We start from the raw sequence: 26,681 nt of genomic DNA on the forward strand, positions 1-26,681 counted from the left end.
AGTGAGCCAAGATCGCGTCACTGCACTCCAGCCTGGGTGACAGAGCGAAACTCTTATCTCAAAAAAAAAGAAAAAAGAAAGAAAATCTCTTTTGCTGTCTCTGTCAGCCCATAAGATTCTCTGTAGCTTTACTTATAGAAACAGAGAACATGTCAGTGTCCCAAGTGGGGCGCTATATTAGAATGCGAAATGGGTCCTCATCACTCCCCAGGTCCCCAGCCCTCCTCCTCTTGGATCTTGTCGGAGGAGAAGTGAGTGTTTCTCTCAACCCTTTCGCAAGGCTGGAGAAGAGGGGAGGAGGTGAAACGGGGTGAAACAGCCTCTTCAGGGAGCAGTGGGAAAACCCCACCTCCTCGTCTGGGAGGCAGCAGGTCATCTGAGCGCCCCGGCAGGAGCCCTCCGGGTTCAGAGTCAGCCTCTTTTCCTCTGTCCTGTCCCGGCCGCTGGTGCGTTCCCTCCATAGAATGGGGATGCATTTGCTGCTACGAGAAGTTTGTGCTGAGCACCTACTATGTGCCACGCACCGGCCTGAGTGCTGGTCACACGTGGCGCACAAAACGGACGAGCCCCCACGGGCTCCATTGCCGGGGGAGGAGAGGAGGGAGGGGCGCCCCCCACACACACACCGTCCCCGAGGGGGTGCGGGAAGATGGTGGCCACCCCAGACAGCGCGGTGGGCTGGAGGTAAAGCCCCCTGGACAGGCCTGAGGGTGGCGAGGAGTGGATTCCACGGCGGGCACACAAGCTGCTCGGGACCTGGGCGCACAGAGCCCCACTCCTCCAGGAAGTCCATCTGGGACCCTGGCCCACACCCCACACCCCGCAGCTACTGGCAGTGACATCTGCCCAAGAAACTGAAAATCCCGCAGCCGTCGGCAGCCGCCTCCCCGCCTCCCGTGCATAGCAGTGGGGCTCTCAGGCCTCCTGGCTCAGGAGTGCACAGTTCCTGCTCCGAGTGGAAAGAGTCAAGCTAGGCTGTCCACACTGATTCCAGATGAAGCCCAAACAGACCTGGACGGAGACTGGCTGGAGAACGCGCCTAGGTTTCACGGTAAGATGCCCTCAGGCCTAAGGCAAAAGGATGCGTCTGCACTTTCAGGAAAAGCTGGGACCGCCTGGGCGGGGGCTGCTGAGCGCCGGCCGTGAGACCCCAGTCCTCCAGGCCTGCAGTTCCCCATTCATCCGAAGAGCGTTTCTGTATTTGTCTCAGCACAGTCTGGGGGGCGGTTATAATATTCAGTGAAACGTTTCAGGAGCAGGTCAACTCTGCAGCTGAAAAAGAGGGGCTGTAATTCCCTGCTGACCCCTCAGAGCGCAGGGCGGCCGGCGCCACGGAAACTGCGTTGACCCCAAGAGTCCCCAGGAGGGACCCCAGGAAGCTGCTTTTCTTTCTTTTTTGAGACAGTCTCGCTCTGTCACCCAGGCTGGAGTGCAGTGGCGTGATCTCGGCTCATTGCAACCTCCGCCTCCTGGGTTCAAGCGATTCTCTTGCCTCAGCCTCCCAGGTAGCTGGGATTACAGGCACCTGACACGATGCCCGGCTAATTTTTGTATTTTTAGTAGAAACAGAGTTTCACCACGTTGGCCAGGCTGATCTCGAACTCCTGACCTCGTGATCTGCCTGCCTTTGCCTCCCAAAGTGCTGAGATTACGCGGATGAGCCACCTCAACCGCAGGAAACTGGTTTTCAATCTCCATCTGCTCCCTGGGGCAGGACGTCGGGGGTGGGGAGGGTGGGAGCTGCTGCCCTTGTCCCAGGAGCACCAGCTGAGCCTCGACCCGCCACGCTGGCCGTGCTGCCAAGCGGATATAAACGCAGCCGCCTGACACCCACCTCGCTTGCCCAGGAGTGTCCCTGTTGACAGGGTGGGGCACCCCAGCCCCGCCCAGAAACACGCCCCAAGCGTCTCCCCACACTGACCTGAGGGCACCCTAAGAGCCAGGCCTTGGACCACGTGGCCACTGGTCACTCGGGTGCGGTTTGAGGCCCCCTTTGCTTGGCCACCTGGTCGTGTCCCCGCCACCTTGACGCCCTTGGGGAGATGTGGTTCTGGGCGCAGGAGCCCGTGGCGGCCCTGGTGGCGAGGGAGGGGGTACCGGGCTGGGCGGGAGGCCCAGACTGCGGGGGGGCAGCACCAGAGCCCGAGCAACCGGGAAGCCAGGATCGGGGGGCGGGGCGGGGTCCCCTGGGACCGGGAGGGTGGGAGCAGGGCACCAGAGCCTCGGTGACCTGGGGGTGGGCTGTGGGAGGGAGCGTGGTGGGGCGAGCCAGGGACCCAGGGCGGGGCTGGCGTCGCGAGGTGCGGTGGTTGGGGCAGTCGCGGGGTGGGGCCGTGGCGGGGCGGGGCTGGGGGGGAACCGTGGAGGGGGGTGGGGGGAGACCATGGCTGAGCTTGGTGGGTGGACCGTGGCGGGGGCCTGGGGGGGACCGGGGCGGAGCGTTGTGGGAGGACAGGGCAGGATAGGGCATTGTGGGGGGAACTGGGGCTGGGCTGAGGGGTATCGGGGCAGGGGGAAACTGGGGCGGGGTTGTGGGGGCACCGGGGCGGGGTCGTGGGGGCACCGGGGCGGGGTCGTGGGGGCACCGGGTGGGGCGGGGCGGGGTAGTGGGGGCACCGGGGCGGGGCGGGGTCGTGGGGGCACCGGGGCGGGGCGGGGTCGTGGGGGCACCGGGCGGGGCGGGGTCGTGGGGGCACCGGGGCGGGGCGGGGCTGTGGGGGCATCGGGGCGGGGTCGTGGGGGCAGCGGGGCGGGGTCGTGGGGGCAGCGGGGCGGGGTCGTGGGGGCACCGGGGCGGGGCGCCGCACCTCGCCCTTCCCTGCCGCGCGCTCCCCTCCCCGCCCCGCCCCGCCCCGCCGCGCCGCCCTCGCAATAAGGCCCGGGGAGGAGCGCGCCGGGAGGAGGCCGCGGCGGGTCGGCCCGCGGGAGCCGTCGGGCGCGGGGCGGGCCATGGAGCTGTGGCCGTGCGTGGCCGCGGCGCTGCTGGGGCTGCTGCTGCTGGTGCCGCTGAGCCGCGCGGCCGAGTTCTACGCCAAGGTCGCCCTGTACTGCGCGCTGTGCTTCGCGGTGTCCGCGGTGGCCGCGCTCGTCTGCCTGCTGCGCCACGGCGGCCGGACGGTGGAGAACATGAGGCAAGGCCGGGGCGGGCGCCGCTTCCGCTTCCCCAACTTTCTTCGGCGCCTCCCTCCTTCCTGCCCCGCCCGGGGCTCGGGGAGAGCGCGCCTGGGCAGGCGGCGGGCGCGGGGGGTCCCGGGCCGGGGGGGCCGGAGCCGGCGTCACAGCGCCCCCCTCGTCCGCGCGCCCCGGCCCCGGGCGTCTACACCGCGTCCCTGCAGCCCGGCGTGGGGTGCCGGGGACGGAGCGGCTGTCCGAGAGAAAGGGGGGCCGGGCCGCGCTGCGAGAGGCCTCCGGAGCGCGGAAAGCGAGGCCGGGGCGGCGGGGACTTGCCCCAGGGCCGTTGATGGGGCGCGCGGCGGCATGGGGCGCCCCTCGTCCTCCCTCCGCCGCCCTCCTGCCCGTCCGCCCGGTGATGGGCGCACCTGTGGGGCCGGCTCCCTTTTCCCTTCCCTTCCTCTTCGCAGGGACGTAGGGAACCCGGAGGGGACCTGCTTCCGTGCTGGGGAGCGCCCGCTGGCCTCCAGCTCCGGGGTTCAGCTTCCAAGCGAAGGGAATGGTTAGGACTGAGGTTTGGCGGGGCTGGAATGTTCCCCTGGACGCCTCCCAGAAGGTGGGAGCTTGGCTCTGCCAGGCTGGCAGTAGGGGCCAGAGGTCAGACTGGGCTGCCTGGCGGCTCCTGGGTAGGGTGGCTGCCAGAGAAGGCCCCTGCCTGCCCCCTCCCCGTTAGCCAGTCCCCAGGGCTGTTGCTACATTCCTCTCTGCCCTGTTTGGACTGCCCAGCCGGTGGCTTTTGCAATGGCCTGTAGGGGGGTGTGGCGGGGGGGGCAGTGTGGCTCCAGAGGCCCCGTTTTCCGTGGTTCCAGGGGCAGTGGGTGAGGGGTTGCTGGCTCCCCGCTGTCGCCCTCCTTGCCAGTTTTGGGAGGGCGCCGAGGCTGCTGGAACGGGCCTGCATTCATGGAGCCCCAGAAGCTCCAGGCATATGAAGAAGGACCCTGGGGCTGAGGGTGGGCGTGGAGAGTCTGAGAAGGGCCAGGTGGCTGCTCAGCCGGACGTGTGGTGACCGGTGTGAGGCGGCCAAGTGGCTCCGCCGGGTCCCGGTGAGCACACACTCCAGGGCTGGCCCAGGTGGTGACTGGGGCTAACGTCCCCAGTGTAAAGCCCTTCAGGGAGGAGGCAGTTTCCAGAACTCGGAGTTCCTGGGAGCTGGGCTCAGGGCACCTGTGCTGGAATCTCTGAAGGCGTCTCCGGCGGTTCTGGCCCGGGGATCCCTGCAGGCAGGGGTCTCTGCGAGGGGCCCCCACTCAGCCCCTGGCGTGCTTCAGAGTAGGAGTGAGGGTGCAGCTTTCTCAACCGAGGAGGGTCCAGTCTGTGGGTTCCTTGGGGGGCTGCCCCGCAGCCCGAGGAAATGGCATGTATGGTTCTGACACCAGCAGGGCATCCTGGGTCGGGCGTGTGCTGGGGTGCGGGCAGGAGACAGCACGCCTGACTTAGCAGGTGCCGGAGTGGACCCTACTATGGAGTCAGGCCACAGCCATGGGCCTCTTCAGAGGCAGCTCCGTGTGTAAAAGCTGCTTCCCAGGGGCCAAATCACAGTTCACCTGCTGCCCTTTCTGTGGACCCGGCAGGCTGGGCTGGCCCTTTGGCCCCACTTGGCCCAGTCCGCATCTCAGCCTGGAGATTGCGGCTCATCAGGGCGTCCTCGGGACCTGGGGCTTCTGATGGCACTTGGATGGGCCCTTCCTGCCGCCCTCACCTCTCAGGGCAGCCCCCAGGCTCAGGCCTGCGGAGTAGCGGCTTCCAGGACCCTGGCTGGTCACAGCAGGTGCTTCGTTCCTGCTTTGGTCCTGAAGAGAAGGAAGGGCCAGAGGACAGGGCGGCCTGGAGGGGAGGCCTGGGCTCCACAGCTACCTTCCGCCACACCTCTGCGCCCGCTCCCCAGGCCCTAGGGTCCCCGATGACTCCGCAGACTCCCAGCAGTGGCTGAGAGTGGGGTGCTGTGAGCCTAAGATTCCCTCCGTGGGGGCCATCGGGGGGTTGAGGAAGGCGGATGATGAGGAGGCACTGTCACTCCAGGGAAGGGACCCGGGGACGTGGGATGGAGGGAGGGGACACTCCGTTCCTGCTGTGCGCCACGGGAGCCTCCAGCCTCAGGAACAGGGATTTGCGTGTTACAAATGAGGAGACAGATGCAGAGATAAGCACCTTGAAGCTGGGGTGGGGTCCCCCAGCCAGGACGGGGTGTGGGGGCAGCCCTGGGGCAGGCCGGGCTCAGGGGAGGGGGCAGCTCCACATTCCCCTGAGCAGTGGCTGCCTGGCTGAGGCCCAGCCCCTCCCCACGGGGTTCCAGGCGGCCCCCAAGGAGACCCCTGTGTCTGCACTGGCGTCGGGAGTGTGTCAGGGATGATGATGGGAATAGATCAGCTGAGGCAGCCTCCTTCCCACTGGGCTCGGGGTGAGACCACGGACCCCCCCAGGCCCTTCCCCCAGCTGTGTGCACAGCCGGGCAGAGCTGCAGGGCAACTTTCCTCCCCCGGGGCCGATGCCCTGGTGCATCCATTTAGCAGAGGGAAGCAAAGCCAGGGCAGCGCTATGGCCCACGGCTGGGTTCGGCCACAGGACAGAAAACCCGAAGGATGGCAGCCTCCCCCACAGAGACGTTTCCTGCTTCATGCAGCGAAGAGCAGCTGGCACCGTAGGAAGCAGCAGCGTCCGGCTCCTTTGACCTGTGTTCCCACCATTTTCAGGGTCCCAGAGAGGAAAGGGGTGCCCTTCCCCTTAAGGACGCTCCCCAGAGGGAACCCCGTGCTCTGCTGGGAGCCGAAGGCCGGGACCTGGTGGTCGCGACGGCCCCCAGCTGCAGGGCAGGCTCCTGTCCCATGGAGCACCTGCCTACGCCACACGCCCAGTGCGCAGAAAACGCGCAGGGACTGGTGATGTTGGCCAAGGTTTGAACCCAGAATGGCTGGCCCGTGCGCGGTCTCGGGTCCCCTTACGCATGCCCGGTGGGGACAGTGTGCTGTCGGGGCCGCAGTGCAGACCCGTGTCACCGCAGCACTGGGGTCTTAGTCCCAAGGGAGGCTGTGACGCTGATTCTCCAGACCTCTCCAGGCCCAGAGCCTGGGGCTGTCCTGGATGAGGGGTGGGACTTCTCTGGCCCCTTCCAGCCCACCGCACCTGTACTCCCGAATGCCAGGGACTCCCCACATCCAGGGTTTGTGTGGGTGGACGCCTCACCCCTCTCGCCGTGTCCCGCCTTGTGCTCCGGCTGCAAAGACACTTGTTGGAAAACAGGTTTCTTGCTGGGGCCCCTGTCCCCGGAGCACTCTTGGCAGCTCTGCGTGGCCCCGTTGAGTCCTGGGGCCTGCCCTGAATCAGCTCACCCAGCTGGGATGGGCAAGTCCTGGCCCAGAGAGCTGCCTGGGTCTCCTGGGAGTGTCTCAGCCCAGGACCAGGTCAAGGGTCAGCAAGTGGCCTTCCACAAGGACAGCCTGGCCAGTGAGTGGCCTGGGCCCTGACCTTGAACTGCCTCCCAGCTGCCTGAAGCAGGTGCTGGTGGGACTGGGGGCTTGGGCACATCGAGGGGCCTTTAGCTTTGATTTACTTTGGATTTTTTCAATGAGACAAGGTATAACTCTGTTGCACAGGTTGGTCCCAAACTCCTAGGCTCAAGTGATCTGCCTGCCTTGGCCCCCCAAAGCACTGGGGTCACAGGTGCGAGCCGCTGCTCCCGGCCCCGGCCCATCGTGGGTGTTTTCCCATGGCATCCTCGTCACAGTCACTGTTGGTGGAGGCCCCCCCCGGCCTGAGGTTGTCCCGGCCTCCTAGAGTGTAACCCACGCCCCCTTCCAGACGGGCCTGCGGAGGGAAGAAGGGAAGCAGCTTCCCCTTCCCTGTCTGTCCCGCCCAGAGCCTGAGCTTGGGAGTAGCCCAGGTGTCCTGGGGCGGGGCTCGGGCGGTCTGAGGACCCCAGAGGGGGCTCTCATGGTGCTGCATTCAAGGCTGGTGGGCTCTGGTCCGAGGGCTCTGAAGGAGACCGAGGCAGGACTCAGCCGTGCCCTCGGCAGGAGCCCGCTGCTCCAACGCTGCTGAAGGGCCCTGTCTGGGCTCAGCCTTGCCTGTTTCAGGCACTGGCCTGCTCCCTGGGCCTCCTGCCTTGCTGGGCAAAGCTGGCACTAATCACTCACCTGGCAGTGGCCATCAGGGCTCTCGAGCTCCAGGCTTCAGGCAACCTTGGCTTTGCCCCTGCTGGGGTGCCCTGGGGAGGCAAGGAGCCCAGGGCCGGGAGTTGGGACCCGTGTGACTGTGTCCTGGTCCAGCCCAGCGACCCCTGCCCCAGGCTTTGGGGAAAGGGCAGGGCAGCCCCTCGTCCCCCTGTGGTTGGTGGGAGGGGGTTCGGGTGAGGCAGGGTGTTTGGCACAGGACGGGACCTGGGCTGGGCATGCTGGTGGGGGACACCTGGGGATGGATGGTGGCTGCTCTGGCCACTTTGAGCTTCCTGCCGGGGGAGGCCGGAGCAAGCTCCCAGCCCTGCTGAGGGGTTGGGGGGCCGCTGAGCCTGGGGGAGGGCGGGAGCCTGAGGGTGAGCGCCTGGAGTCCTGTAGGGGGTCCTCGCCACCCCGAACGACTCTGCCAGCTCAGAAGCAGGGTGCTGGCTTGGGTTCCTTGCTGTGTGGCCTTGGGTAGGTCACTTGACTTTGCTGAACTTCTTCTTCCTCATCTGAAGAGTGTGTCAGAACAAACGGCTCAACGCTTTGCACGCAGGAGGTGCAGGGAGCCTCAGTGCTCGGAAGGCCCCTTTCTCTGCCTGGGTTCCCGGGAGCGTCCTCTGCCGCAGGAGCCTCTGCAGGACTTAGTTCAGGCCCTTCCTCTCTGAGGAAACACCTTTTTTTTTTAAATGATAGGGTTTCACCATGTTGGCCAGGCTGGTCTTGAACTCCTGACCTCAGGTGATCCACCCACCTCGGCCTCCCAAAGTGCTAGGATTACAGGCGTGAGCCACCACGCCCGGCCTACCTTTTTTTTTTTTTTTTTTTTGAGATAGTCTTGCTCTGTTGCCCAGGCTGCAACCTCTGCCTCCCGGGTTCAAGCAATTCTCCTGCCTCAGGCTCCTGAATACCTGGAACTACAGGCATGCACCACCACGCCCGGCTAATTTTTGGTATTTTTGGTAGAGATGGGATCTCACCATGTTGGCCAGGCTGGTCTCAAATTCCTGACCTCGTGATCCACCCGCCTCAGGCTCCCAAAGTGCTGGGATTACAGGCGTGAGCCACCGCGCCCGGCCAGGAAATGCTTTTAAAGTGAGAGTCTATGCTTTCCCAGCAGCTTTCAGAAAGCTCTAAACTACGTGCAGACACCAGGGGAGGGAGTGCAGGGGCACCACGGGGCGGGTGCAGGTGGCTCTTTGTCCCGCTGGGGACATAACTTGGACTTCCTTTCTCCCCCAGCCGCACCGCGGTCTGCAGAGTTCTCGACCCACAGCCTCCTGCTGGCCAGGGGCAGCCTCCGTCCATCTGTCTGTCTGGCCTAAGGACCAGGGGCCAGTGGTGGGCGGAGGGACAGAGTGCCTGCTCAGTGCTGCTTGCTGGGCAGGGGTTTGTACCCGGTGTCTTTCACAGTTGAGAGAAGGATCAGTACCCGATCCATCCCTTAAACAGCTGAGATAGAAAAAAAAGGAAAGTTCTGGAGCTGGAGGTGGTGATGGCCACGCGGCAGGGAATGCGCCTGGCGCCGTGGAACCGTGCGCTTAGAAACGGGCAACATGAGATGTTTGAGACACAAGCAGACAGGAGAAGGGCCGGGCGCGGCGGCTCACGCTTGTAATCCCAGCACTCTGGGAGGCCGAGGCAGGCGGGTCATTTGAGGTCTAGAGTTTGAGACTTGCCTGGTCAACATGGTAAGACCCTGTCTCTACTGAAAATACAAAAATTAGCTGGGCGTGGTGTTGGGCGCTTGTAGTCCCAGCTACTCGGGAGGCTGAGGTAGGAGAATCGCTTGAGCCTGGGAGGCGGAGGTTGCAGTGAGCTGAGATCGCACCACTGCACTCCAGCCTGGTGACAGAGCGAGACCCTGCCTCAAAAATAAAATAAAACAAAAGATGGAACTGGCCAATGTCATACCAGCGGGAACCACCGTCCCCTTCAGTTGTGGCCTGAGACCAATGCAGGTGGCTGGCTTTGGAGCTGCGTCTCAGCTGCCGCTAGAAATGGCACACGCGTCCTTCGCTGGAGACGTGTGTGTGACCCATTCTTTCCCTCCGCTCCGGGAGGCCGTGAAACGGACCCTCATTTACTGTCCCTCTGCCGACTGGTGGGTGTTGAGGCGTTTTCCGGTTTTCCTAATTCACCGCACCTGTGAGCATCGCAGGCTTCACTCCAGCCACAGGGTGGATGCTGGAAGATCCGGAGAGGACAGAGGCCAGGCTTCCTCGGGGCTCTGCCAGGCCTGCCAGCCTGCCCGCCGGAAGCGTCTTGTATCTGAGCAACTCCCCACTCCTGGCCCGTTCCCAACACCCTGGCTGGCACCTCCTGTTATCAGGCTTTTGAATCCGTGCCGGGGGAAGGATGAGGACGGTCTCTCGTTTCCGTTTGCATTTCTTGATTGGCGACGTGACCGTCCTGCTACTTACCAGACGTTTCCATGCTTTCTGTGCGTGAACTGCTTTTGCCTCTTCCTCGTCTTCTTGGGGTTTCAAGGGGTCCGGGAAGCTGGATTGTGCAGATGAGCCCCGAGTTCCCCTGAGTGTGCGGGAGCTGCCGGCCCCGGGTGCGCCCCCTGGGTGGCTGGGGACGGTGGGGACGGTGGCTGGTGTGGCCTGGAGAGGAGGTATGCAGAGCTGGTGGAGGTGGGCAGATGTGAGGATGCCCGAGGCTTCCCGATCCAGGGACGGACAGCTGGACTAATCGCTAAATTAACCATTATGCCCCCTTGACTCAGTTTCCACATCTGCAACACGGGGACATGAGTTGCCCCATCCACCGGAGGTCTGGGCTCACACAGGGAAGGGCAGAGTGCCAGGGCAGGGGAGGGGACAGGTTGGTGTCACTTGGGAAGAGACGTCAGCTGGGGAAGGTGGAGCGTTCCAGAGCGGGAGGGAGGAGATGGCTGCTGGACACCCGGTGTGCCCCGTGCCGGGGACCTGTGCGCCCAGACAAGGCCCAGGAGACACATTTTATGTTACGTGTATTTTACCGCAATTTTTTTTTTTTTGGTTGGCAAAGTTGCCTCACGCCTGTTTTCCCAGCACTTTGGGAGGCCGAGGCAGGCGGATTGCTTCGAGACCAGCCTCTGGCCGACATGGTGAAACCCTGTCTCTACCAAAAATGCAAAAATTAGCCAGGTGTGGCTGCACATGCCTGTGGTCCCAGCTAGTCGGGAGCCTGAGGTGAGAGGAGCCCAGGAGCTGGAGGCTGGAGTGGCCGAGATTGCGACACTGCACTCCAGCCTGGGCAACGGAGCAAGACTGTTACAACAGTAACAATAAAAAACCCCACCAGTCCGGCTTTGAGAGAAGGCCCCAGCTTTGAATGTCTGCTCTGTGGCCCAGGGCAGTTACTCAGAATCATCTGTACAGAGCGGGGAGCTCTCTCCTCAGGACTGTTGGGGGATCAAATGGTGGGGAGCACTAGTCTGAGTGGGGAGGGGAGCAGAGCTGGGAGCCCCTGGTCAGCGCTGGCACAACCTTGCCCCGGCCATCCAGCCCTGCTGGGGTTTGGGGTGAGCTCAGGCCTCTGGCTCCATCCTCCCGGGCTGCCCTGGGGTGGGCAGGTGTCCCGTCTGGGGTGTGCCCAGAGCTCCCTGGCAGTACAGCAGGGCAGAGGCTTGGGGTGCTCAGAGCTGGCTAGACACTTCGGGTGCCCCTTGGACATCGCTGGTCCCAACCATGATAGGTTGCTTGGACGAGGTCACCTCACGTTTGCAGGTGCCCGAGGGCAGCCCCAGTGTGCTGGGCCCTACCAGATTGGGGGCTGCTGGTGTGGGGGCTCAGGTGGTCGGGACCCTGGCTCTGCTCCTGCTCCTGGTGTCTGACCTCAGGTGAGCCCCAGCTCCCCGAAGCCTCTTTATGGGGAAAGGGAACCCGGCCCGGTTTTGTAGGGAGGGGGTGAGATGGGTCTCGGTCTTGGCTTTTTTCTGAAAGAGGCTTGCAGAGGTCCTCGGGGAGGTCTCCACTAGCATCACAGCTTTCTCCCTGATGTGACCCTGCCTTGAGGGGCCAGTGACCTTCCCCAGGGTGTGTGGGACCCATCTCTGTAGGGGTGCAGAGGCTGCTCTCCCTGGCCTGGGTCCTTCATGGCGGGCGTGAGCCAGTCCCAGTGCCTTCCTGGCTGAGTCCCCTGGGGGGTGGATGAGGGCTGGGCAGTCCCCGGGATGTGAATGTGGAAGCCGGCACCTTCTGACGTGCCCAGTGTCTGCATTCCAGAGGCTCTGGGATTTCCCCTGTTGCTGGGGAGATGCAGGCAGGGCAGCCGTCCAGGTGGGTGAACCGGTCTGGGTCTCCATTCGCCACAGGCTCCCTCCCTGGTCTCCTGCCCTGTGCCCGGAGGGCCCCTCCGCAGCTTCCTCCGCACCCCATCCCCAGACCTTCCCGCTGAGCCTCGGCCATGGGACCTGCGTTCACTGAAGGACCCGTGTTCACTGTGGGACCCGTGTTCATGCGGGACCTGTGTTCACTGGGGGACCCGTGTTCATGCGGGACCTGTGTTCACTGGGGGACCCGTGTCCATGGTGGGACCCGTGTTCACTGAAGGACCCGTGTTCACTGGGGGACCCGTGTTCATGCGGGACCTGTGTTCACTGGGGGACCCGTGTCCATGGTGGGACCCGTGTTCACTGAAGGACCCGTGTTCACTGGGGGACCCGTGTTCATGCGGGACCCTTGTTCACTGGGGGACCCGTGTTCATGCGGGACCCGTGTTCACTGGGGGACCCGTGTTCATGGTGGGACCCGTGTTCACTGAAGGACCCGTGTTCACTGTGGGACCCGTGTTCATGCGGGACCTGTGTTCACTGGGGGACCTGTGTTCATGGTGGGACCCGTGTTCACTGAAGGACCTGTGTTCACTGTGGGACCCGTGTTCACGGCGGGACCTATGTTCACTGGGGGACCCGTGTTCACGGCGGGACCTGTGTTCACTGAAGGACCCGTGTTCACTGGGGGACCTGTGTCCATGGTGGGACCCGTGTTCACTGAAGGGCCCGTGTTCACTGGGGGACCCGTGTTCAGTGTGGGACCCGTGTTCACTGAGGGACCCGTGTTCACTGAAGGGCCCGTGTTCACTGGGGGACCCGTGTCCATGGTGGGACCCGTGTTTTCTGAAAGGCCCGTGTTCACTGGGGGACCCGTGTTCACTGAGGGACCCATGTTCACTGAAGGGCCCGTGTTCACTGGGGGACCCGTGTCCACGGTGGGACCCGTGTTTACTGAAGGGCCCGTGTTCACTGTGGGACCCGTGTTCACTGAGGGACCCGTGTTCACTGTGGGACCCGTGTTCACTGGGGGACCCGTGTCCATGGTGGGACCCGTGTTTACTGAAGGACCCGTGTTCACTGGGGGACCCGTGTTCACTGAAGGACCCGTGTTCACTGAAGGACTCGTGTTCACTGGGGGACCCGTGTTCACTGAAGGGCCCGTGTTCATGGTGGGAACCGTGTTCACTGAAGGGCCCGTGTTCATGGTGGGACCCGTGTTCACTGAAGGACCCGTGTTCATGGTGGGACCTGTGTTCACTGAAGGACCCGTGTTCATGGTGGGACCCGTGTTCATGGCGGGACCTGTGTTCACTGAAGGGCCCGTTTTTACTGGGGGACCCGTGTTCACTGTGGGACCCGTGTTCATGGTGGGACCCATGTTCACTGAAGGGCCCGTGTTCATGGTGGCCTCCCCTGCAGCATCATCAGCTGGTTCGTGCGAAGCTTCAAGTACCTGTACGGGCTCCGCTTCGAGGTGCGGGAGCAGCACAGGCTGCGGGAGGCCCGGCCCTGCGTCATCGTCTCCAACCACCAGAGCATCCTGGACATGATGGGTAGGCCGGGCCTGGGGGCGGCTGCCGCGGTCTGAGCGGGGCCTGCTGAGCCGGGCCGAGCGGGGCTGGCTCCAAGGACGAGGACGCAGGGCTGCCTGTGCCTGGGCGGGCCCGGCCTCAGTACCTTCCTCGGGGCGGGACACAGAGGCCCAGAGGCCAGACGACCCGCCCAGGCGGCCAGGGAGAAGGCAGGGCGCCAGGCAGGCCTGTGAGTGCTCAGCGGCCATCCTCCAGCCCACGCTCTCTCCCCCCACACCTCTCTCTCTCTCTCTCTCTCTCTCCCCCCCAGGCCTCATGGAGGTCCTTCCTGAGCGCTGCGTGCAGATCGCCAAGCGGGAGCTGCTCTTCCTGGGGCCCGTGGGCCTCATCATGTACCTTGGGGGCGTCTTCTTCATCAACCGCCAGCGCTCCAGCACCGCCAGGACCGTGATGGCCGACCTCGGGGAGCGCATGGTCAGGGAGAACGTGAGTGTGCGGGCTGGGGCCGGGCGGGGCTGGGGCCTGGGCCGGGCGGGGGGAGGTGGGCAGCCTGTGGCTTCGTTTTGGGCTTGGGGGGGAGGTGGGGAGCCTGTGGCTTCGTTTTGGCAGAAAAAACAAGACCCCACATCATCCGTGCTCCGCAGATGGGGTCGCACGCCAGCCGCTTCGAGAAGTGGGGCTCCTTAGGAGGGGAGGGAGGGCGAGTTTCTCGGGCGGCTGGGGCGTGAGGTCAGCCCGGGCTCTCCTCTCCCTGCAGCTCAAAGTGTGGATCTACCCCGAGGGCACGCGCAATGACAACGGGGACCTGCTGCCTTTTAAGAAGGGCGCCTTCTACTTGGCAGTCCAGGCGCAGGTAGGCGGAGCCCGGCCCTCCCGGGGTGGGTGCAGGCTGGGGAAGCTGGGTCAGGCTGGCTTAAGGTAGAAGGTGACCACCCAGCCAAGCTGAGGACCCCTGGCATGCAAGGGCCTCCTCCCACTGAGTTGGTGACAGGGCCTTCTTGACCCTTCCTGCACCTGCCCCTGACCGGCCAGGGAGGGCAGCCCCTTGGGCCTTTCGCCCACACAGAGCCCCGAGTGACCCGCTGCCCTTGGTGGACACCCAGTGCTTGGCCCGCCAGGCTGGGCAAGTAGATGGTGGGGGGCCGGGCTGCTGGCCTCTCAGAAGTCTCCTCCTGGGCCCGTGCCTGGCTGGGTGGGCCTCAGGGCATGGGCATGGGTTGGACAAGCCAAGCACAGGGTTGGGCCAGAGCCCGGGGAAGGGTGGAGCTTTCGGCGAGCAGCACCTCCAGACTCCGTACTTCCTGGTCCCCAGCCTCTAGGGCTCAGGGCCTCTGCCCCTTCTGGCCAGTTCCTAGCATGTGGCACCTGGTGCCAGGCGGGACGATGAGGTGTGAGTTGGAGAGCAGTGAGGAGCCCAGCTCCATCTCCCACAGCACATCCTGGGTGTCTAGGAGAGGCCAGGGCATAACCATCCCTGCAGAGCCTGTCCTGCCCCTGCTGCTGGGCAGGGGAGAGTTGCTTCAGGGGAAGGGGCTTTTACCCTGCCTGGGTGGGGTCTCAGGGCAGGGGTCTCAGCTCGTTTCCCTGTACCGGCCTCTAGTGGCCCTGGTGCTGTCCCTGTGCAAGGTGCGGGGGGAGGGGGCCCTCCTGGACGGTACCAGCTGAGGCCGTGGGGCCTGGAGAGCACCGGAGGCTCTGGGCTGGGCAGGCTTCCTTGGGCTCCAGTCACAGCCCTGCTCAGGTGCAGCGTGCACCTGCCTGGCCTGGGGCTGATGTCACTTCCCTTTGGGGGCAGGGTGAGGGCTGGATGGGCCCTGGGAGACAGAGGGGAGACCGGCGGCTGTGATGGGCGCCGCTGGGTGGCAGCAACGCAGCTTCAGTCAGGAGACCTGAGGACTTTCCCTCCCCGCTCCCAGTCCCCATCCTGCCTGCTGGCCCCCTGGAGGTTCCCTGGCTGCCTCTGGTTAATGTTCACAAGTGCCCTTGGATCTGACCCCGGTGACTTCCAGGAACACCAGCAGGCCCCACCCCTCCCCTGGCTAGTGCCGTCCCTCCCGTGCTTCCTGGGATGAGGAGAGGACTGGGAGGGAGGCGTGGGCGGGAAGAGCGCCATAATCTCCTCCTGCTAAACCGGACAGGGCCCTGCCCCCCCTGTCTAGGAGGGCTTCCTGGAGGAGGTGAGTAAAGATTTGCAGGATGAGCTTATGGAACTCTGGGCCAACCAGAGCGGGACAGGTGTCCCAGGTCCCAGGGGCAGGACAGCCATAAGGACCCACAGGGCAGGGCTCCCCGATCGCCTGGAACCTGGGGTGTGCCCAGCCCATCGCCAGGGCTGCTTCAGCCGTAGTCTGCCTGCCCGCAGGTACCCATCGTCCCTGTGGTGTACTCCTCCTTCTCCTCCTTCTACGACACCAAGAAGAAGCTCTTCACCTCAGGTACCGCACACGTGTGCGTCTGAGCTGCAGGCTCTGCCTGACCCTTTGGTCATGGGTCCTGGGCCCCTCACAGTTCCCATCATGTATCGGATGAGTGACGCAGGCTGGAGTCCCAGCTGCGGGCTTCATGGCCTCGTGGCGGTCACTCTACCCCGTGGTCCAGTGAGATGGGTGGTGCTGGGGCTACAGGAGGGTAGCCTGGGTGCCCGAGCTCACACGGATGGACCCTAGCTGTGCACACAGCATGGGGCCTTGAGGCGGCCTCTTACCCATGCATCCAGGCCGATGCCTGCATGGGGCAGATGGAACCCAGGGGCACCGGTGAGGGGCTCAGGGCCTCTGCCCCTTCTGGCCAGTTCCTAGCATGTGGCACCTGGTGCCAGGCGGGACGATGAGGTGTGAGTTGGAGAGCAGTGAGGAGCCCAGCTCCGTCTCCCACAGCCCCTCTCCCTGTATGGAGGGCAGAGGCCACGCAGTGAGGCCAGGGCTGGCCGGGAAGGGGGCAGATGGGGCGGTAACGGGGGCGCAGGCTTGCCGAAGCTGTGTGGAGGCCGGGCAGCCCTGGGTTTACTGCACCAACGTTACGGCAACTAACATAAACCCACCCAGGCTAGGGAGTCCAGTGGAAGAACCCAGCTCAGGGCTTCCCAGGGAGGGGGCCTGGGGGGCTGGAGGAGGCAAGGCCAGGGCAGGCGCTGAGGTGGGACCCAGCTCCCTGCAGGCCACTGACAGCTGGTGCCCCCGTCCTCCCCCACCCCAGGAACAGTCACGGTGCAGGTGCTGGAAGCCATTCCCACCCTCGGCCTCACCGAGGCGGACGTCCCTGCGCTCGTGGACACCTGCCACCGGGCCATGAGGACCACCTTCCTCCACATCTCCAAGAACCCCCAGGAGAAGCGGGCCACCGAGGGGCCCAGCGTGCAGCCGGCCCAGTAGCCCGGACCACGGCAGGGCAGGACCTGGGGAGGGCAGGCGGGAAGCCGGTGGCTGGAGGATGGGCCAAGGGGTCCCCCCACCCAGGCTTCCAAACATCACTGTGGCTGGCTCCCCGGCTCTCATGTGGGCCCTGGAAGCCCGTTTTGTCAATGGCCTCAGACATGGGTCCCTGGCGTCCCCTGAGAGGGGTCAGCCAGACGGTCCCCAAGCTCAGAGGGCAGGGACTCACCTCCTGGTGCCTCCGGAATGATGAGGATGAGGCCTGAGGCTGTGGCCTGCAGGTGGGCTGAGCCACAGGCCCCAGGATGGCCCAGGAGCCGAGGGGAGGACCCCGAGGTGAAACACCACTGCCAGGCCCTCTGCTCTGGCGCCTGGGACCCACCAGGATATGGTCGGGCTCCGGGGTCCCGCCCACAGCCTGCATCAGGCTCTCAGGGAGAGGAGGGGCTGGGAGGTTGGGGAGTCTCAGACTCAGACACCCGGGACCACAGGGAACCAGGAAGCAGGGCCTGCCCTCCTGCCGGCCTGGGGGACTCCGTGGGGCCGGCATTGTACTCCGTTGCTGTTTTTTTATAAACAAACTCTTGGAAGTGTCGGGGTAGCAGTGGTCACTCACAGAGGGCAGGGTGACCAGGGCGGTGGAGCCTGGTGGTGTGTCTTCCCAGCCGCCCTCCCTGTGGGCCATCACCCTACAATGCTTCCATCGATGGGGGGGTGTTGCCCGAGGGGCAGGCGTGCCGGGATCCTCAGGGCACTGGGAAGGAGGCCAGAGGTTTGCTCTTTGGACTCTGGTTGGGGCCCACACGTCCCCAGGACAAAGCTCTCCGTAGCCTCACAGAAGCCACCTGCCCACTCCACCTGTCCCCATTTGCTGGCTGGCGCCTGGCCCTCAGTGAATCCACAACACAGCAGCTCACATTTCACCTTTATTCTTCGGGGCGTCAGGGGGCAGGCCCCACCGAGGCCCCACCCAGCCTCCCGGCTCCCATGCCAGGGGTCCCACTCCCTGGCAGAGAGCTCGTGAGCTCGTACCTTCCCTCAGCGGAGGGGCCCCCAGGCCCCGGGATGCCATTGGGGTGGCTGGGGTAGATTCACACAGAAGACCCCAGCCCACCCATGCCAGAACCCTGGGAGCCTCCTGATGAAGAGGGGGAGGAGGAGGGCCCCGCCCAGCCTTCTGCTCAGTCACCCCGAAGTGGCCACCCGGCATGTCGGGCAGGGGCTGCAGGGCAGGGGAGGGGCTCAGTCCAGCCAGGGGCGCGGGTGTCACGAGTCCTTCTTGCAGGAGCCTGGGGTGGGATGACACTAAGGTCAGAGGTCACTGCTCCCCACAGCCTCCCTACCCAGCCAGATCTGACCCCCCAACCCCGCTGAAGAGGAGGGCTCTGGAGGGGGCACTCACAGGAGCCCAGCTGCTCCTCCAGGAAGGAAATCTGCTCGCTCAGGGAGTCTATGCGGCCCAGCTGCTGGAGGGAGTGCACCAGGAGGCTGCCAGGGTCCGGGAGCCCCAGCTCCAGCGCCTGCGAGGCCAGGCTGTGCAGCGGGGCCAGCACCAGCTGCAGCTTCTGCGGGTGCGGAAGGGCGGTGACCCCGGGCCAGCCCTGCCTTCCGCCCCCCAGGGTTGAGGGAGGACCCTGGGAAGGACTCCACAGCCTCCAGCTCCAGCCCCAGCCCCTGCAGGGCTCTGAGCCGCCGCTAGAGGAAGAACCCGCGGCAGGGCTCTGGGCGGCCGCTAGAGGGAGCTGCTGTGCCGGAAGAGTCCACGGCAGGGGGGTGCCTGGGGCATCAGACTGACCAGGCGGTCCCAGCCTTGGGGTCCCCGGCAGGAGAACTAGGGGGGACAGCTGGACCAGTGGCCAGTGGGAAGGCTGGCGAGAGCTCTTTGTCCTGGTGGGGGCAAAGGTGGTGGTGGTGGGGCAGCCCTGTCTGCACCCAGGCTCTGCTTGTAGTCTCAGGGGCTGCCAAGCTTGGGTCCTCTAGCCCTGGGGGGTCCCAGCCAGTGTCCAGCTTCCTCTGCCTGGCATGGATCCAGGCCACGGCCCCCTCGGCTGTCAGCAGCAGGGAAACCGCCTCCCCGGGGCCGGGACCTCTTCCGACCACCCCAGCCATCCGTGGGTCGAGGTCCCAGGAGGCTACAAAGCCCGTATCCCGGCCTGGGCCTCTCTCTGCTGTGGTGAGAACCTGCCCCACCCCAGGCCTCACCTCCTCCAGCAGGTCCACCCTGGATTGCAACCTCTGCACCTCCTCCTTCATCGCACTGTCCACTCCTGGGAGCAGAGCCAGGCGCTGGGTCAGGGATGGCTGTCTCCCCACCCACGCCCCAGGCTCCCTCCTGTCCCCAGGGAGAGGCAGAGCCAGAAGACTGAGGCCCAGGCCTCGGTCCGCCCTGCCGCCTGCCTGGCGCTGGCCAGAGGTCTCAAGGCCATGCTGCCTAAGCACATGGGGGCGCGTGTCCCTGGGTGCCGGGGTCCCGGCCATGCTGAGGGAGGAGGTCGAGCTGAGGTCCCCTCGGTGCTTCGATGCGGCGCTGTGGACGGCGCATTATTACTCACGGTACGAGTTTGAAGTGTCACAGCGCGTACCAAAAGTAATAATGTTCCGTCGCCAGCAGAGGCCAGGCGTCTTCCAGAACACTTCAGTGGGACGCAGACGGGACCCCGGGACTGGGCACCTTCGCCACCTTGGCTGACATGAGGCTCCAGGCAGCCTGCCCCCAGTTCTTGGGAACCTACCAGTCCTCCCTCCCTGTCCTCCCTCCCTCTCCTCCCTCCCTCTCCTCCCCGCTGGAGAAGGAGCCCCCACCGCTTCCCACCCAGATTCCAGTGTCCCCCACCATGCCTAACAGAGCCACAGGGCAATCTCCACTGCCTGCCCACTTCCCCAGGCCGGGCACAGCCAGGGCTGAGTTTACCTGTCGGGTTGGGGGCCAGCCTGGGGGGCCCTCCCTTGGGCACGCAGAATGTGCCATCTGCAGACAGGCTGTGCCCCTCCCAACACTGGCACCAGTAACTGCCGGCAGTGTTGACGCAGCGCTGGGGACAGCGGCCCCTGTCAGCACGGCATTCGTCCACATCTGCAGGAAATGGGGTGTCAGGCGGCCATGCCTGCAGCAGAGGTCCTGCCCACTCAGCTCCCTTAACACACACCCACTCATGGGCCGGCAGTCACCCCAGGACATGCAAGGAGGTGCCCCAAGGACCCTTCCAGGGACCCCCAGGGCGGAGCCAGCTTCACCTGACTGGCAGGTGTCACCCTGCCACCCCGCTGGGCAGCGGCAGTGGCCAGGCTGGATGCAGCTCCCTCCGTTCCGGCACGGCGGCTGGCATATTGCTGTGGGTGAGGAAGGCGGGTCACCAGCTCGGTTGGGTCCCCGGCACCCTGTGGGGCAGCCGCTGGGCAGGAGGGTGCTCTGCAGCAGGGAGTGCTTTGCTCAGGGGTCAAGCCACAGGGGCGTTGCTGGAAGCATGGGGAAGGGTCACCCTCCTGGCTAACACCGGGCACTGAGGGTGGCCCTCACCTGCTCCGCAGGCCCCGGGGAGCCCGCCGGTCCTCTTCCAGCCAGGGCAGCATGAGTATTGAGGCCTGGCGGGGGCCAGCCCAGGGCTGCGGCGGTAGGCGGTCCTATAGATGGTTCTGTGGGGTGGGCAGGGCAGCTCAGAGGGGCATCCCGCTCCCCCTCAGCCGCCTGCTGGGCATCTACAGTCCCCCTCTCAGAATGGACATGGTCACCCCAGCGTGGGGATCTTCTCCCCAAGGGATGGCACTGAGGGGTCACTGCACAAGCTGCTTCCCTGCCTGGGCCTTCCGGCGCTGACCGGGACTCAAGCCACTGCTGGAGGCCCAGCCATGCTCCGTGTGAAGCAGAGGCAGTGCCCAGGCCTGTGTGTGCCCCCATCTCTCCAGCCTCCTACTTGGGGGCATCCAGGCCCAGAGGCGAGGGCGTGCCCGGCCTGCAGTGGGTCCCCGCAGAGTGTGGGCCCTGGGCAGTGGCGCACACCTTTCACCTCCAGAGTCTAAATCCCAGGCCCTCCCCCAGTAGGGAGTGAAGCTCCCACACCCAGGAAGGAGGACCCGGCCAAAGCTGAGAACTAGGGGCGTGGGCTCCTGTGTGGGCACACAGCATGGCAGGGTCTCATCTGTGCCTGACAGGGGCCGTCACTCGGAGGGGGATACCCAGGGGAGCTCCGTGAAGTGGGACCAGGGGCGTGGGGCATCATCCCCTGTAGATCGCAGCCGGGGATGCCGGGGCAGGGAGGGGCTGGCGCCCCGGAAGTGGAGGGGTGCAGACAGGATGGGCGACCCCTCTAAACATGGCGATGGCCTCAGAGGTGATGTCCTTTGGATGCGTCGGGGTAAGAACAAGGATTGGCATGTTGGAGGTGGTCGAGGAACCCCCTGGGCTCAGGCTGCCCTGGGTCACCCATGTCAGCTGGCCCTCTCATGGCTCTGGCCTCAGTTTCCCATCTGGGGCCCCAGGATTCATACCCCATCCCTGACAGGCTGATGTGTGGCAGCTGGGGGCGCCTTGCGGATCGGCCTTGGGGGGCCGGGGCTGGGTAGGCTCGGCTCGGTGGGGCACTCACCGGTAGGTGCTGCAGGCCCGGTGCCCGTCACAGGTGGTGAGGAAGGGCTGGTACACGCGCTGCACAAAGGACTCAGAGATGGGGCCCCCGTGAGCCCCGACTGCACACACCCTGCGGCTGTGGGGAGGACGGGGTCAGCCAGGGAGTCTCAGAGCAGGACCCTCAGCCCCAGGACCCAAGGATGATGGGACATGCGGCCGGGGCAGGACCCTCAGCAGGAGCCCCCTCGAGTCTCCTACAGATGCTGAGGAGGAAGCCCTCAGGGAAGGGCTGAGGGCCCCAGGTCTCCCCACCCCAGCCCTCAGGGGCCAGGGCTTGGCTCACCCTGGCCGGTAGGCGTACTCCGTGCCACCCGCTGCCAACACCAGAAGGCACACCAGCAGAACCTCCGGAGAGCCCCACATGGCCCGTGCCTCCGGGTGGGGGGCCTTCTCCTCCAGGTGGCCTGGGGCACAGAGCACGGCCTTTCAGGCTCCCCGCAGATGCCCCGCCCCCAGGCCACGGGTGCAGTCCGCGCTCGCTCCATGAGGCCTGCCCAGCTCATCTCCACTGGAGCCTCCACCGGCGGCGCCCACTCTCTCCTCCCCTGGCCCCCTCTTCCAGCTAGCCAGACCCTCACCAGCCACCACCAGCCACAGGGGTGACGCCGCCCAGAGCTCCTGCCGCAGAATCTCGTGGGTCCTGCTGGGGGTCTGGGACACCCCGGGCTCCAGGAAGGATGGCTCAGCAATGGGCCACTTTCTCCTGTCCTGCCTGGTTCCAGGGCCCTCCTCACAGCAGGGCAGGGGCAAGCCTGCACCCCAGCCTGTGCAAACGGGGTGTCCGTGGGCAGAGCTGGGACCCAGCCCCACCAGGGACTTGCTTGGCCTCAGCCCTTCTGAGTGTGGAGCCGGCCGTGGGGCGGACGAGCAGCCGCAAGGCAGCAGGAGCCGTTTGGGGGCGCACAGATTCTAAGACCGCAAGATGGGCAGCCTTCATTTCAGAGGGGTCCCTTGCATGCTGGGACGTGTGTGCCATCAGCCTCCTGGGCTTTCGGGACAGTGGTTGTGCAGGGTGCACCCTGGGGTGGGGCGCGGCCCCCTAGTGTCACCGGAGCCAGAACCCAACCCCCTCCTGGCTGTGTGGCAGGAGCTGGGGCCTGGGTGGGGCGGGGGGGGGGGGCTTCCTGGGAGTATGAGAGAGCCCAGAGTTAATGGTGTGTGACAGTGCCGGGCGGGGGATGCCGTCCTGTGTGCAGCAAGGCTCTGGGGTCCCCCGCAGGGAAAGGCCTGTATTCACGTGGGGCTGGAGGCTGGGGTAAGGCTGTCCCTTCTCTGGGACTGTTTTTTCAGCCACCACTAGAATAGGGTCTCTGAGGCCACGCCGAGGCTCTGACGGCCTGTCCTATAAACAGTCACACTGTCCGAGGTCACGGAGCCTTTGCCGCTGGCTCAGCCCCACTGGGTGTGGAGCTCGACCCCAGCGGGGAGGGTGGCCGGGGGGCGGGGGGGGTTCCTTCCCGGGCCTCCTGTCCTCTGTGCGCTGGGGAGAGGAGGGCAGGGCCGAGGCTGCCCCGGGCAGCTGGGGGTGGGACTTAGCCTGGAGGTTCGAGGGTATCACAGCAGTTTTTGGGCAGGAGTTTGTCTGGGGGTCAGAGCTAGCTAGAGATTAACTCTGGAGATGGCCCTGGGGGAAGGACACTGTTAGGGGCTGGGCCTGGTGCGACCCCCAGGCAAGACTCGAAGTGGGAGGACAGGCGACACTGGGGTGTAGGACCCAGGAAGGAAGAGGTGGCAGCGGCTGGGTGGCTTGGGGTGGGCAGGGGGAGGCCGGGCCTGGCGGGAGGCGAATCTCGCAGACCTCATTGCCCCACACGAATGTTCGCGCAGCACCCCCACGATTCCTGAGTGTCGTCTGGGGAGGAAGCAGTGCTGAGAAGTGCGGACTCAATTTTTGAAAGTCATGCTTTTCCCGAGGCCAGAGGAAGCCCGCGGCGCTCCGAGAGCTGGCGCTGCAAGCCCCGTATCCCCGGGGGGGTCACGGCCTCGACCCGGGGTTGCCGGGTGGGGAGGGGGCGGCGTTTCCAGGTGGGCGAGCGGTCCGGTCCCGTCCCCCCAGCGCCCGCCGCCCCTGCCCGCCGCCCCCCACACCTGCCCGGCCGCAGCCCCCACCGCTGGAGGCCGGTCCGCAGAGGGAGGGGCCTGGCCGCGCCGCAGGCACTGGGGGACCCCTCGCAGCAGGAGCCGGGCTGGGGGCCCGCGGGGGAGGGCGCAGGGGCGGAGCCAGACGGGCCGGGGGCGGGCGGAGCGGGCAGGGGCCGGGCCGAGCCCGCGGCGGGGTCGGGCCGGGTGGGACGAGGGTCCGCGGCGCCCCCCGCGTTCCCGGCGCGCCGTCCTTGGACGGCAGGGGGAGCCGGTCCCCGGGGCCGCTGGGCCCATTCTCCCGGCGCGGCCCGACCCGGCTGCGGGGGCCCCGGCCCGCTCCACCCCCGGCCCCCGCGGTCGCGCTGCATCGCCCCGGGCCGCCCCCAGCTGCCCCCTGCGCGCCGCCGGGTCCCCCGCCCCCGGGGCTTCCGCGGGTCCCAGCCTCGCCCCGGCCCCGGCGGCGGACAGACCCAGACCCCGCGCCCCGCTCGCTCCGCACTCACCGCCGGATCCGGGGCGCGCACGCGCCGCCGCCGCTGCCGCCCGAGCCCGCGCCGTGGGGGCCCCGAGCCCCGCCCCGCCCCCGGCCCCGCCCCACCTGGCGGCCTTGCCCCGCCCCCGGCCCGCCCCCATTGTGCAGACGGGGAAACTGAGGCCCCGCGGCGGACGGTGACTCCGCCGAAACCCGGGGCTGACGCGAAAGCGCCTCGGACCGCGGCCCCCCGGCCCCCTCCGGAACCCCGAGTCCCCGGGCAGAGCGCTCGCTGCGCGGCCGCTGAGGACGCACGACTGCGGCCGGGAGCCGGGACGCCGCCCAGGGCGCTGGCACTGACGGGGCCCTTTGCTGGCTCTCAAACCCCCAGGACGAAAACCGCCCAGGACGCGCGTCTCAGCCGCTGGTGGGCACCCGGCGCCGGGCAGCACTGAGCTCGGTCCTGCAGCCTCGCGGGCGGTGGGCGTCACCAGTGTCCCCACCCCAGGCCCAGAGGCCCAGGACTCCTCCGAGACCACACGGAAGCCCAGACGGGACCGGGGGACACAGGCCTCCCTCCCGGCCTTCGAGTGTTAGCCCCCACCTGGCCCTGTCTGAGGCATCAGGCACGCTCACCGGGGACACCGGGTCCCTGTTGTGTTCAGAACAGTCAGGGCCAGGGCGGAACGCTCCTCCCAGGGAATCCACGGGCCCCAGGAGTCTCCTCACACCCACAGTCCCGCCAGAGTCTCCTGGGTGGGTCACCTCTCCTTCCCAGGCTCCATTTCCAAATGTGTAAGACGGGGATAAACAGCCCTGGGGCACACCCCACCGCAGCACGTGAGGCCCAGGCCAGCCCAATTCAGCAGCCCCTCAGACCCAGCGGGAGCCAGCACCCTGTCTCGGAGCCAGAGTGGGTGCCTGTCTGAGACGTGTTCCCTCAGAGTGAGGGGTTGGCTGGGACTCACCTGGCGGAGGAGAATCCGTCATCCCCTGGACCGGGGCTGCAGCTGCTCCTCGGGGCGGGGCCACCTGTGCCTCCCGGGTCCTGGGGGCTGCAGGTTGGAGAGGAGGCTTGGGTAGTGTCCACCCACAGTCCTGGTCACCCTGAAGTCTGGGGGCTGGGAAGGGGCCCGGGTCCAGCCTTGGGTGCTGCTGTGGGACGTCCTCCTGCACTGGACCTGCAGACCCCCATCCTGCACCCACCCCTAGCCCATTCTGTCCCGACTGGTTGTCCTCTCGGGTCCACAGCCCCTGGCCTCAGTAAAATGGGGCTGTTTTCTCCAGCCCTGGGCTCCCTGGCATGGGGATGGAAGGTGGCTGTGAGTGGAGCTGGAGGTCCCTCCACAAAGCCCAGGGCGCTGGGCGAGGGGCCTGCAGATGGATGAGGGAGGGCCACCAGCTTGGGGCTACCTTGGTGCATGGGAGTTGGAGGAAGGGAGGAACCCAGGTGCCTGGAGAGGAGCCCCCAAAATGAGGCTGCCCCACTACGTAATCCAGTGGTCACTACTCTGGACCAGGAGGGCTGGAAGCCCCTGGCACATGGCCCAAGGGATGGCCAGAGCAGCTGCTGTCGGGGCGTTCCTCATCGCAATGGGGAGTCCTAGGCCTCCTGGTGCCCTGAGCCCATGCAGGGCAGTTCTTACCTAGCCCTGGCACTGAGGTGTTCAGAGTGGGGCCTAGGGGACCTCTGGGTGGGAGAGCCGCCCTGCCCTGTCCCTTGCCCCGGCCTCATCTCTGGAGCTGCGGTCATTTGACCCTTTGACCTGCCTGCCCACTTCTCCTGCCTGAGTCCAGAAGAGGCGATGAAGCAGAAAGGGCGGCTCCTGGGCCGCCCTGAGCCAGCCCTCTCTGCCCCCGTCCTGGCTGGGCCCCACCGTCTGGAAAGTGGGGGTTCTCGGACAGGCTTCTTGGCCTTCTAGGACCCACTGTGGCTTTGGGGTTTTGGGATAGGGCTTCAGCTACTGCATGGGGCTGGGGCAGGGGGGAACAAGGGCTTCTCCAAGGTCTAAGGGGGGCCACAGGGTCACCCATTTGCCCACCACACCCTACCAAGTCGTCCCGAAGCCTGAGCCCCACGTGCCACACCCTGGATTCACACTGCTCATCCTGGCTAGATTTGGCTTCAGGATTCATCTCCCTCGGGCCAGTTCCCCTCCCCAGACCCCCACTGGGGTGCTCATCCACTGCTAGGGAGAAGCTGAGGAGACCCCAGCCCTCGGGATACCCCTGGAGGCGGGCCTGGCGGAGCCGAACTTTGCTACCAACCCCAGGGGCTGCTCTGCGGAGGCAGAGGAAGGCCAGAAGGTAGGCTAAGGGGAAGGGCGGCTTCGGGGGATGTGCTGGAGTCAGCAGGATGGACCGGGACCCGTGCTGGGCCACGGGGCCTCAGTGGTATCCTCTGTGCAGAAGGGAGGCGGACTGGGACCCCTCCTCTGCAACCACGCCAGGGAGCGGCTGCAGAGCACCCAGCAGGTGCCAAGGTCCATGGGAGTGAGCGCATGTAGGGGCGCCCCGTCTGCTCCCTGCCCCTCCAAGGCCTCCCCTGCCATACCTGATGCTGCGGGAGCCCAGGCGTGGCCATGGCCGCCGCTGCTGTGTCCCGGGACGGGGGATGGACCCTGGCCCTTGCCTGGAGGCACCTCCCGAGGCCGGCCCGCCTGGCCTGTCCCCAGGAGCCTCCCTCGAAGCCGTGCGGGGCGGCCGGCTTGGTGCAGGGAGGCTCCCCCCCGGTGAGGAAGGGCGGCTTTTTATGCCCCGTCCTGGGTAATCGGGATTGGGATGGGCCCTTTCCAGCCGGACTTCCTGTGTGTGTTCTCCGCTGATAACAGGGACGTGTCGTCGGACAAACAGGAGGCTGAGGGGGGCAGGAGAGACTGCTGGGGGTGGGGAAGCTGTCCCCTGGGGCACCAGAGTCTAGCCTCAAAGCAGCCAGAAACCAGGGTTGGACCCTGCTGGAGACCCTGGGGAGGGTGCGGGGTGGAGGACTAGCCCGGCGGGACCGTGGGTCCACA

The 26,681-nt window shown here is 66.0% G+C and overlaps 2 protein-coding genes across 4 annotated transcripts; one reads left to right on the plus strand and one right to left on the minus strand.

The window, feature by feature from the left end:
- Nucleotides 1–2,854: 2,854 nt before the first annotated feature.
- AGPAT2 (1-acylglycerol-3-phosphate O-acyltransferase 2) lies at nucleotides 2,855–17,084 on the plus strand. Its single transcript, XM_064366060.1, has 6 exons — nucleotides 2,855–3,131; nucleotides 13,006–13,139; nucleotides 13,429–13,604; nucleotides 13,876–13,971; nucleotides 15,481–15,553; nucleotides 16,314–17,084. The coding sequence occupies exons 1-6, from the start codon at nucleotides 2,950–2,952 to the stop codon at nucleotides 16,487–16,489; spliced, it is 837 nt and encodes a 278-aa protein (XP_064222130.1). The 5' UTR covers nucleotides 2,855–2,949; the 3' UTR covers nucleotides 16,490–17,084.
- Nucleotides 17,085–17,402: 318 nt separating this feature from the next.
- EGFL7 (EGF like domain multiple 7) lies at nucleotides 17,403–26,279 on the minus strand. Of its 3 annotated transcripts, XM_012445265.2 has the most exons (9): nucleotides 24,636–24,722; nucleotides 21,397–21,517; nucleotides 21,073–21,189; nucleotides 20,007–20,122; nucleotides 19,724–19,819; nucleotides 19,401–19,562; nucleotides 18,692–18,756; nucleotides 17,892–18,054; nucleotides 17,403–17,778 (listed from the first exon to the last, which is right to left on the minus strand). In XM_012445265.2, the coding sequence occupies exons 1-9, from the start codon at nucleotides 24,655–24,657 to the stop codon at nucleotides 17,756–17,758; spliced, it is 885 nt and encodes a 294-aa protein (XP_012300688.1). In that variant the 5' UTR covers nucleotides 24,658–24,722; the 3' UTR covers nucleotides 17,403–17,755. The 3 variants fall into 3 exon arrangements, with proteins under 3 accessions (XP_012300688.1, XP_064222129.1, XP_012300685.2); XM_012445262.3 differs by lacking the exons at nucleotides 17,403–17,778; nucleotides 17,892–18,054 and adding an exon at nucleotides 26,222–26,279 and having other exon boundaries at nucleotides 18,113–18,756; XM_064366059.1 differs by lacking the exons at nucleotides 17,403–17,778; nucleotides 17,892–18,054; nucleotides 20,007–20,122; nucleotides 21,397–21,517 and adding an exon at nucleotides 25,081–26,205 and having other exon boundaries at nucleotides 18,104–18,756.
- Nucleotides 26,280–26,681: the final 402 nt, after the last annotated feature.

Source organism: Aotus nancymaae, unplaced genomic scaffold, assembly GCF_030222135.1.
Source record: "Aotus nancymaae isolate 86718 unplaced genomic scaffold, 86718_ANA_hifiasm-v0.15.2.pri h1tg000063l, whole genome shotgun sequence".
NCBI classification, from domain to species: domain Eukaryota; kingdom Metazoa; phylum Chordata; class Mammalia; order Primates; family Aotidae; genus Aotus; species Aotus nancymaae.